The 11,373-nt window shown below is 46.7% G+C and overlaps 1 protein-coding gene across 1 annotated transcript; it reads right to left on the bottom strand.

Annotated features, from left to right (window-relative positions):
* Nucleotides 1-3,974: 3,974 nt before the first annotated feature.
* LOC110346147 (uncharacterized) lies at nucleotides 3,975-4,851 on the bottom strand. The gene is made up of 2 exons (XM_087202098.1): nucleotides 4,617-4,851; nucleotides 3,975-4,436 (listed from the first exon to the last, which is right to left on the bottom strand). Exons 1-2 carry the CDS (start codon nucleotides 4,776-4,778, stop codon nucleotides 4,095-4,097), a joined length of 504 nt encoding a protein of 167 aa, XP_087058224.1. The 5' UTR covers nucleotides 4,779-4,851; the 3' UTR covers nucleotides 3,975-4,094.
* Nucleotides 4,852-11,373: the final 6,522 nt, after the last annotated feature.

Below are 11,373 nucleotides of genomic sequence, written 5' to 3'. Positions count from 1 at the left end.
AGCTGCAAATATGTTGTTCTCCAAAATAGACCACATACTCACTCATAGAACATGTTTAAGTAAGTGCAAAGGAATTGAAGTTATCCCTTGCATCTTATCAGGTAATAGTGCGATGAAATTGGAGATCAATAGCAAAGCAAACTGGAAGAATTTCATAAGCAGATGGAAATTGAGCAACACACTTCTGAATAACCAATGGGTCACAGAGGAAATTAAAGGAGAAATCAGACAGTTCCTTCAATTAAATGACAATGACAATACAACATATCAGAATCTATGGGACACAATGAAAGCAGTCTTATGAGAGAAATTCATTGCAGTGAATACACATATTAGGTAAACAGAGCTATCTAAATTAAACAACCTGATGCTGAACCTCAAGCTTCTAGAAAAAGAAGAGCAGGACAAACCCAAAACAATGGAGGAAATTATAAAGATCAGAGCAGAAATCAATGTAACGGAGACTAAGAGAAAAATACAAAAGATAATGAAGCAAGGAGTTGGTTCTTCGAAAGAATAAACAAAATTGACAAAGCTTTAGCCAATCTTATCAGAAAAAGGAAAGAAAAGGCCCAAATCCATGCAGTTAGAAATAAAAAGGTTGAAATTACAACAGACCTGGGCCGGGGATTTAGCTCAGCGGTTTCGCCGTCTGCTGAGCAAGCACAAGGACCCGAGTTCAATTCCCGGTACCAAAAAAAAAAAAAAAAATTACAACAGACACAGTAGACATCTTATTGACATATAGGTTCTCAAAGTAGGTATTGATGATCCTCTGTTTTCTGGGTGGGCTTCAAGCTGGGGCCTGTTTACCATAACCACTGATGTCCAGCCCATCTTCTGGCTGAAGTCTGTGTGCACTTGCACACTTACCGATGCTATCTGGGTGGGCCTCTGTGTGAGACCTGCATGCCTGCACAGCTGTTGTTTGGGTGGCCATTGGCTGGGGCCTGTGAGCCTGCACTGATGTTGTTGTGGCACTGGAAATTGTTGAAAATAATAATGATAGAAATTCCATTTGACCCAGGTGTTCCTCTTCTTGGTATCTTCCCAAAAGAGTTAAAGACATCATATTACAGTGATACATACTTATCCCTATTTATAGCATCATAAGTCATAGTAACTAAATCTTGGGAGTTGCTCCATGTGCACCATCAGATAATTAGAAAAAAATATGGCATTCATACACAATGGAGTACTATTCTGCTATGAAAAGGGATAAATTTGAGTCATTCATAGGAAATTGGATGCACTTTGAAACCATACAGTTAAATGAAATAAGTCAGTCACAGAAGATTAAATATCACACTGTTTCTCTTATATGAGAAATCTAAAGTATAAATAAATTAAATATTTTATAATGAGAAGGATTCTAAAGCTAAGCAGTGCTTAGGAGAGGAAATATTCTACAATCATTTAAGTAATGTCTGTCTTGGTCAATATACGGGATGAAATAGCAAACATGTCAGTCTTCTCCCACTTCAGTTGTAATTATTCAGGAAGTGATATTTTCAAAATGCATAATTCTTTTATCTATTTTTTTAAACTGGAGTAAATTCACATTAGAAAAAGATGAACTACTGGCATTTTGAAAGCAAAGTAGTCCATAGAATTGAGTGCATACTCAGTATTCATTACTTATTTCTTTCTTGTTCCAAGACATTTTTTCACTCCAAATAGAAACCCCATAACTATTAAACAATCACTCTCCCTTCTCTTCTCCTGAATTTCTGGCTTTCAGTTTCAAACTGGCTCCTGTGTCTTCTTGAAGAGTTGACCCTATTGTCATCATGCAATGCCCCATTTTATCCCTGAGAGTTTCCTTTACTCAAACTCCTTTTTGTCTGAAACTAATACCACTATTAAATTAACATTAAAATTAACATTTAAAGTGAGTATTGGCATTGTTGACTTAACCTCTCCCATATTAGTTCTATTTTTCTATTCATTTCCTTTTCTTTGCTGACAGATAATAACTGTACATCTTTATGGATACACTGTGAAGTTATGGGACATTTATTATCATACACTGATCAGTTTAAGCTACTCAAGTTATACCTCACCTTGATCCTTCATCAGCTTCTTTGTGAAGGCAGCATTCTGGTGATATGTACGAAATTACCTTCCAGCCATCTTTAGCAAAACAGTGATCAATCATTAATCTAGGTGATAGTCAGACATTTCCTCATTTAGTCCTCAGGTTGAAAAGGAATGAGAATTTACTATTCCAATTTTACAGACAAAACATTAATACTCCAAGAAGCTAAACTATTTTCCCCAAATTATGATCCCAGCAGGGCCAGGCTTCAAAGCTTTGGTTGGTAAATTCTGTGCTATACCTTACTATGCTAGGGTGTTTTTATTTAATAGGAGACATTGCTGGATAAAAGAACCTTAAAGAAGAAGGGAATTTTCTCTAATTTTTCAAACATCTTTTCCTATGTATGGATGCGAGATCCGGAATCTGGAAGGGCGTTTTCTCAACATGATCTTCCTTGTGTTTTATATTAAATTTATTTCAATTGTTACTTTGGTATATTAATATGAAATTATCTTAAAATGCAAGTTTAAAGCTGTAGCAGACATCTCTGTCAAGTATTAGCAGACGCTGGTTAACTGCACCCCAGGTTCAGCACTCTTTGATCTCCCCAAGCAAGGCAAAGCAGTGCCTTCCCACTTTACATCCCTGTTTTCATATCAGCTATATCAGCCATGGCCAAATGCTTCTGAACACTTCACACTGTGTCACTAGATGTCTTCAAAGCATACCCTGCTCCCCCTCTCATGTTTGTAATCAATAAATACTGGGTGCCCTTGACACCCTTTGTCTTTACTGCCCAGAGCAGCATAGATCAGTCCCAAGACCCAGTTCTGTCTTATTTCTTTCTTTACTCTTAACAGCTTGTTTTGTAGCGCCTCATTGGAGACTGTAGACCTACTGCAGTGGTCTATGGGAGCATCCCCATTCCCATTCCACATATAAAGCTAAAATTCAGTTGCACCTCATAATGGCCAAAAGGGACATTTGCAAATCAAAATCACACATAGGACAGGATTGACAGTCCCTAAAGGAATATTGAACACAAAAGTATAAATCAAACAATATGGATAAGAGAATGAGAACAAAGACTAAAAATCTAAACTTCATTCTAAAATTGACAAGGTGAAATGAATGTATCTGACATATCCATTTACAGGGAAAACAGATTAGATATGGCTAAGGAGCCTAGATGGACCTTAACTATGGGGCTGAGTGAAATATTAATATGAACGATAGAAAGAGAAAGTATAAAGGAGCCCACACGCAGAACCACACATTTCATTCACCCTCCCTGGAAGAGAAGGCCGCACCTCTAACGCTGAGAATGGCACGGAGAAGAGAAGGGGAGGCAACTGAGGAGCGGAAGTGAGGGAGAGTGAGTCAGCACAGGCGGAGGAGTGGGTCCTGAGCCCTGAGCTGGAGCAGAACCTCCACCCGGACCTCAGGACCACTCCGCTGCACCACCTTGTGGAACCGGAACCGGGGCTTCATCTGGGGGGAGGAGCGCTCAGCCACACACACACTGCATCAGGTAGGAGGCTGGAGCCCGGAGCTGGGGCTCGAGGGAGAAGTCCTTACCCTGGACAGCTGGCGCCCGGGGTTACCCGCAAGGCCGAGGCCGAGGATCCAGTCCGTCCTTCCTCCAGCCCCTGCCTTCCAGCTCTTTCCTCCCTCCCCTCCCTTCCTCTCCCCCTTCCCCTCCCCTCCCTCCCCCCCTCCCCTCATTCCCCACCCTCCCTTCCAGCTCTTTCCTCTTCCTCCCCTCCCTTCCCCTCTCCTCCCTCCCCTCCTTCTTCCCCCCCTCATTCCTCTCATTCCCCTCCCTTCCTCCTCTTTCCTCCCCCGTCCCCCTCCCGCCTTGTTCCCTAACCCTCCTGCCCTTCCTTCCTTCACAGCCCTCAGGGAATGGGCAGAAATGCACACAGAGGCCCCCTTTCGTGTCTTGACGGTGCTTTATTGTCCACACTTGGTCTCCATGAGGCCAACATCCCTTCCCCTGTCCCCTCCTCCCAGTTTCTGGGGCCTGTGCTTCTCCGCCCCCTCGGTCCACTCCCTAGGTGGAGGTGAAGGTGGAGGTGGACGTGGAGGCCACGTTGGAGGTGGAGGTGGTTGTGGAGGCCATGGTGGAGGCGGAGGCTGCCCTGGAAGCAAAGCGGAGGCCGAGGCAGCAGCGGGGAGCCCCTGAGACCGCGCTGTCAGCCCCAGACTCAGGCTTCTCCACAGGATCAGGCTGGGGCTCAGGGTTGGGCTGCAGTTCAGGCTGGGCTTTGGGCTTGGGGTCGCCGCTGTCCCTCTGCCTCATCCCCCTTTGGCACAGCCCTATCACCATGCGCTTGTGGTGTTGGTTGGGGCTGTTTTCCAGCACGGAGATCACCCAGTCGATGATCTTCTGCTTCTGCAGGACAGGACAGGAGAGGAGAAGACAGGAGAGGCCTGGTCAGGGGGGCTGTGCTGGGCTGGGGGCCGCCCTGCCCGGCCCTGGGGGGAGGAGGAGGAAGGACTGGGACCAGGAGGACAGGGCCAGGCCAGGGACAGGGACAGGGACAAGAGCAGGACACAGCCCGGGTCCTCTCACCCTCTGTGCCTCTGCTTGCTGGGCCTCGGCCTGGTCCGCGCTGTCCTCCGCCCTCTTCCTCTTGGAGCGCCTCTGCTCCTCTTCCACCTGCACCTTGGGCTTCCCGATGGTGATCCAAGTGACAGCCCACTTGCCATGCATTCCACAGTCTTCCTCCTCCATGGCTCAGCTTCGGACCTCTGGGCCAGCCCCGTTTCCGTTTCCTCTTCTGAACCCTCCTGCAGCTCTAGGAGCCACGCCCTACTTTGTTACCTCACCCAGGCTCTGCGCCAGCCAATGGGAGCCCTGAGGAGGCTCTGACTTCACAAACCCCTACACTGACAACCGGGGTGGGGGTGGGCAGCCACTACCACGTGCTCCAAACTCACCTGCAGCCCTTTCTCAGCTTCCGGGGTTCAAGTCTCACTGCACACATGAGAGCCCTGAGCCACGTCTGTTACTCGGTTCCTTAGCCCTCCTCATTATGTGCCATAGGAAATCCCTCCAGGCCCTTGTGGTCCAGGAAACCATCATGTTTTCCCCTACAATTCAGTCATATGCACCTTGGAAGCCGCCTACTCCTTGGCTAAAGCCAGGTTACCTTTTTATGCTACCTGCTTTGCTCCCATGGCCACTTAGAATTCCTCAGCTTCCTGACCCCTAGGCATACCCTCCTCCAATAGGGTGACACGCCTCACTGCCTTTGGGAAATCATAGAACTCCATATAGAAAAACAAATAATAACACCAACAAAGGAAACATGACCAGCACCACTAGAGCTTTGCTTCCGGTTCCCCTGCTCACCTCACACACAGACAGGCCACCCCACATGCTCTCCTGAGATCCAGACACAGCAAACCAGTACCATTCATTCCCAGGACGACTGTCCAACATGGTCTAGGAGAACGATGCTATCAAGGAGAATCGGGCAGCTTCCATTACTGTAATCACATAGCAGAAGCTACTGCTGCTCACAGAAACAATGGGTTTATTTAGGCCCATAATTCTGGAAGGGCCAATCCAGGGTCAAATGGCTCCATGTCTTCTGACCTCCAGTGAGGGCCTCCTACTCTCATGGTGGGAGCACGTGGGAGAATAAACTGCTCACCCATTGAACCAAGAAGCAAGGAGAGAGACAGAAATAGACTGGGGACCCATCACTGCCTTCAAGGGAATACCCTCAAAGGCCTAAGGACTGCCCACTGCGCACTGTCTCCTAAAGGTTCTGCCACCTCCATTACCACCATCCCGGGAAGCAAGTGTTCAACATCAGTGCCTTGCGGGACACGGATCCCAGCCAGAGCACAGTGCATCTGTGTCTTACGAACCCCAAGGGTGCCCGGGGACTACTTCTTCCCTTTATTTAAATACTCACAAACCAACTTGTAAGTGGTTGGGGGAGAAGTACAGGGTTCCTTCCTGCAATCTGTTGTCCGAACAACACCCTGAAATGAACAAACAGCAGAAAACCCACACATGCCAACTACCTCAAATACAGCGGGTCAAATCTGAATAAACGTTTTTTAAATGAGAGGTTTCCGCTACCTTTTAGAATTGTTTTCTCAATGTGCGTACTGTCTTTATGAGTATATCCACTGAAAACCATCAGAGCATTAGGGATGCACTTGGTGCGTATTTGTTTAAAGTGTTGCGATAGAGCTACAGGGCAACTCCTGTCCCAGCCATACTCTTTCCACCAAAATGAAGAATAAAAATTCAAGGTCACCAATGTACAGCGAGATCAGTGTATTGCAGTTTCCCTGTCCCACTGGTTTCATTTTCCAGTACATGCTCCACGATCCCAGGCTCAGCAGTACACTGAGAGGGGCCCTGCCTGTCTCACCTCAGTCACCAGGACCAGGGACCCCTGCGTGGCTCCTGCAGTTCTTGCCTTCTGGCCCTCTGTCCTTGCTGTATTGAGAGCTGCCACTGGCTTGATCCGAATATTCCTTAGCTCCATTTTCAACCACCTTCTTGATGCTCACTTTTCACTGTCGAAGGCAGACTTAAGCACGACACAGAGCACCACATAAGGGGCAGAATCTCCGTGGTGTGTGCTATGCTCTGTGACCAAAAAGGAGAAAGGGGAGATGTTAGAGGCAGCCATTCTCTTCCCTCTGGGACCCTGGGCCCATCCAGAGCAGAACAAGCACAGAGCTGATGGAGGGTGGATGGTCCCCAGGAGCAGCCAGCTGCTGTTCCTCAGGCACAAGCCGATGACAGCAAGGAGCTTCGATGGGGACCTGGGAGGATGGAAACCAATGAGGAGAAGCCTGTGCTGAGAAGAGCAGGGGCTCAGCCCAGGTGACCGAAGTGACTCCCAGACAGGGAGCCAGGCACCAAGTCTCCATCCCTCACACTCCAGAGCCCTCCCTCCCTCCCACCTGCACGCCCTGGCCCAGCCCAATCCAGCCAGAGGGCCCAGGAGCGCCAGGATAGAAGCGTGCACATGGCCTTCCAGGACAGAGCTGGGTGCAGAGCGTGGACACGGGGTCTGGAAGGGCTCAGGGGAGCTCCCCAGCACACAGGCAGGCTGGGAACCCCCGGGGAGGGGCCGCCTTTGCTGGTCCCAGGCACAGGGCAGGACACTCAGGCCCCAGGGCCTCAGCACTGCACCAGAGTGGGAGAGGCAGGGTTCAAACCCAGCCCTGAGGCCCTGAATCTCCTGGCTTGAGTCACCCCTGGGACCTGGAGCCTTCCCTAGGGTCACCGCCCTGGGCTGTGGAGTGAGGAAATTGGAGCCACTGATGGCACCTTTGAAACATGTGCTGGTATGTTGAGGGAGATATGAAAATTGTACTATTAAAAAAATTTGTCTATTGATATTTAATATAATGCACTTATCCTATTTTTATTGGTTCATGTTATCTGGAGCAATGTTAGAACATAGGTCAGTTAGAATTGTAATATGCTCCTAAATTTTTTATTACTACCCACCTCTTATCTGGAGAAGACATTCCTGTTTCTTTGATGCTTTAGATTCACTTGTGTTTTCAAACTCCACCATCTAAACAGAACAGACAAGACTTCATATGAAGGTCATTTCAAAGTCAGAGCCTGAGATGCCTTCTAGATACTAGGAATTCCGAGGGGGAAGTCTCAAAGTGCATCCACTAAGCAGTTTCCCTTTTCATTACAAACACTGTACTGCTTGCCATTTAAAACATCATTTTCAATAGGTACAGTATTAATGTTAAATTTTAGGAAATTATAGTATCAATTAAGAGTGTCATAAAACTAAAAACAGCTATATTAGAATAGAAGATTATCTCCAACCACGTCACACACAATGCAGTCCTCTTGTGCGCACTTCACATTTAAGTCAGAAAAAAGCTCCTCAGACGTATCATAGTTTGCTTTCTTTTCCCAACTAATGGTATTTGAGTGCATGCACCTCACAGATATCAGGGTTGCCATAAGGCGCAGGCACCTTGGTTAAAGCCTACCGAGGTCATTACCTCAGTATCATCAGCAGGGAAAATGCACTCAAACTTGTGTTTTAGGATTGCCTTTTCAATCATTTCTTTATAAGCAACCTTTTCCTGCTGTTTACCTACACCAACATAAATTATCTCCTTTTGTACATTGCTTCACACCTGAAAGAACGTTTGTCCCATGCACAATGCAAAAGTGTGGTACGAAGCGGTGGGTTGGTTCCTTTCACATTTCCATTCCAGAGCATTGTGCCATGGTCCTCTGCACTGGGCTCCTCCCGCCCCTTCCTTTCGATGCCCCTTCGGTTAAGTGTGAATCAAGAGCTGCCATTTGCAAACCCTGCTATGATTCCACACAGCTGAGCATGGATGTCCTGCGGTGTGCTGAGCAGACTCCAGGAGAAGGTGGAAAGGAAGGGCAGACATCCCCAGATTTCCACACGCTGGGCTTAGAATTTGCCAAGTTTCACCTGGCTCAGCTTACTGATGGCAGGATTGACCATCACTGACGATGACCGAGGAAAATATGATTTTCACTAAAATCATATTTTCGACAAATGTCTGCTACACTTTTTTGCCCTTAAGTGAGAAGATGTCTCTAGTTTGCCCAGACGAATCTGATGAGTTAGAAAACTTGTGGGTGCATTACTGAACAATAAGTGGGATAACAAGTGGCCACGGGACCCTATGTGCTCACTAGCAAGCCCTCCAGTTTGAGTGCCACCGACACCTGTGTCACCCACCTCCTGGAAGTCCTGCTTCTCATTCCTGCTCCGGAGGATGGTGATGGCCACAGCAGAGCTCACTGCAGGAGCCTTTCTCAGTGGAAATTTACAGACCTCTACTAAGCTCTTTCCCTTTGTGGGGCAAGGAGCTGAGAGGGGTGGCCGGATTAATTAGATGTGTCCATGACCATGAATTAGATGTGTCTGTGTGTCAGCGTTCAGGGCTTCCAAGGAGAGCAGGGAGAAACCATTCAACTCAGAGGCCAGTCATGGCAGGAAGAGAGCCCTATCCAGGGGAAGGAGGGAGAGGAGCCCTGCACATGCAGACAGGAAGGAAGGGGCCCAGGAAGCCAGTCTAGGCTCAAACTCAGCCCTGTGACCCAGCAAGGGAGGGGTCCTTGTAAAAATATCCAGGTAAATGTTGTCCAAAGCATCAGGTAGAAGAAGGTAACCTCCCTTCTTAGGGAGGTTGAATCTGGGGGTAAGTTGAAGGTATAACAGGCATGTTCAATCCACCTACCCATGTCCTCATTGAAACATGGGGGAGTATGATACAGTGTGCTTATATTTAGCTATGAGCGACAGGGGCTGTAGATTGGTTCTGCACTGAAAAAAAGTATAATAAATGGACAAAGTACTTTTTGTAAAAATTCTTTATCATTTAATCATTGCTACAAATATCAGAATAAATGTCTTTCATGGAGCCTCCTAAATGTAAATATTACGTGTCATATTAATGGCACCCAAAGAGGCTAATATAATTATAATAATAGATTTAGTTTTCAAAGAGGCTAACATAAAATGCGTATGGATACATGGTTGCATGTCCTGTCAAATAAGAGGTTATTTATTACATCTTCCTGATTCCTAAGCAGAGCAGATCAAGGGACCCCAGAACCTCTTAGCAGAGAGGCCGTGGATTCTGTCTCCTCCTCATGCCACAACCTGAGACCTGGACACAGGTGGCCTTGCTTGGGGTTTTCTTAATCCTGAGTGATCATTTGTTAAAACTGGAGGAAAACATTTTTTTAAACACAATATTTCACATGGGTATTGGGATTGCTGACTTCTGAAATGTCAGATTACAGACCACCTTGATCCTCCAGGCCAATTCTTAGCTGGAGCTGAGGGATGCTGACTGCCCTAGGTGGGCTGAGTCTCCGGCACCCTGACTGCATCACTTTCTTTCAGGCATCAGGGAGGCAGCCCCTTATAGGTTATCGCTGGTTCTGTGCTTGCTCTTCCTCCCACTCATCACACAGCATTCATTTGTGCTGCCTGTCTGGCCTCTATAGACCTTGTCCTTGTCCACCCCTCGGTTCATCAGATTTCCTTCTTTTCCATGTAAGAACATAAAGATGCAGATAGAGCCATAAGGACTCACTGTCACACTTCTAGATAGGAGGGAATAGAACTCAGGTCCTCGGACTGTCAGTTTCACTTCCATGTAGCGAAAGTTTTATACATTCTTTGTCCATGTTGTCATAGTGTCTGTTTTCTCCCACAATAATCAGGAACAAATTCATGTAGAAGGCACACATGGTATCTCCTTAAGTCCAGGCACTGCCTTAGGTACTGCAGAGCTGCCCCTACCAGAAGGAGCCCCATGTAAACTCACAGGGATAGGGAGAGGCCGCTAAGATCGAGGGAACAGGGCCTTCACTTAGTGAAAAGCCAGTGTGAGCACTGGGAGGGGCAGGTAGTGGGAAAAGTCATTCCAGGCAAAGGGGGACAAGTGTCTCCTTGCTTTAAAGGTTTTGTCAGCATACAGAAATTTAGGAATCTATCACAAACATATATTTGTCCAACAACAGGTACAAGCAAGTTGTGTGCCTGGAGTTGGAGGCTAGAGTTAAGAATTTAATTCCTCTTGGCTGGATGCTGGCCGTCTCCACAGAATGTCTCCTTCAAAACCCCCTATCCCCATGTCAGGTTAGCGATTCTCCATCCAGCGGCAACCAGCCTTTTCTATTAAGCTGGGTTCTTGTGGTCTAGGGGCATCTACTTCTCATCTGTGAGGAAGACACACCTTCAGATTGGTATAACTGGCCAAGCTAACCATCACACAGAGTCTAGAAATGGATACCCACAAGCCAGGACAATGACCTTTCAAATAAAAAGCAAGGGTAAATCAGTGGAGAAAGGATAATCTTTATAAAAAACATTTTTTAGAAAAATTGGGCATTTACCGGCAAGAAATTTCCAATCTTATTTCTTATATAAAGGATACTAAAAATATGTACATGGAGTTGTGAATGAAATATAAAACTATAAAACCTTTAAAAGAAAACATAACAACCAGTGTTTGAGACTTAGAACTTGGTGAAGATTTAAATGTAAGATCAAGTATATAGCCCATAAACAAAGAACCAATGACCAAAATTAATCAAAATTACAGTATGAGAGGTCTGTGCACGCCCTACTGAGATCCTGAGTCACGCAGAAGATGCAGAATCACCCTGCTGCAGACAGGCAGGTCTGCCCACACCCTACCGAGGTCCCCAGTTGTGCTGAACATGCCAAATCAGCCCGTGCACCGGCAACAATCCACTGGATCCCACCCCCCACTCCTCTGTACAGCCACCTGGTTCTGCACTACAAAGACGCAGAGGGCACCGG

The sequence above is a fragment of the Heterocephalus glaber genome, unplaced genomic scaffold, assembly GCF_053883595.1.
Source record: "Heterocephalus glaber isolate CG9 unplaced genomic scaffold, H.glaber_assembly_v1.0 deba00001764, whole genome shotgun sequence".
Taxonomy (NCBI): domain Eukaryota; kingdom Metazoa; phylum Chordata; class Mammalia; order Rodentia; family Bathyergidae; genus Heterocephalus; species Heterocephalus glaber.
Note: the sequence above shows the minus strand (reverse complement) of the source record. Positions and strands in the feature narration are given on the sequence as shown.

Bases quoted from the DNA above. Each gene is read 5' to 3' on its own strand.
- LOC110346147 (XM_087202098.1), bottom strand. From the start codon at position 4,778: ATGGAGGAGGAAGACTGTGGAATGCATGGCAAGTGGGCTGTCACTTGG. The intron at 4,437-4,616 runs GTGAGAGGACCC...CCTGTCCTGCAG, and splicing joins AGCAAGCAGAGGCACAGAGG to AAGCAGAAGATCATCGACTG.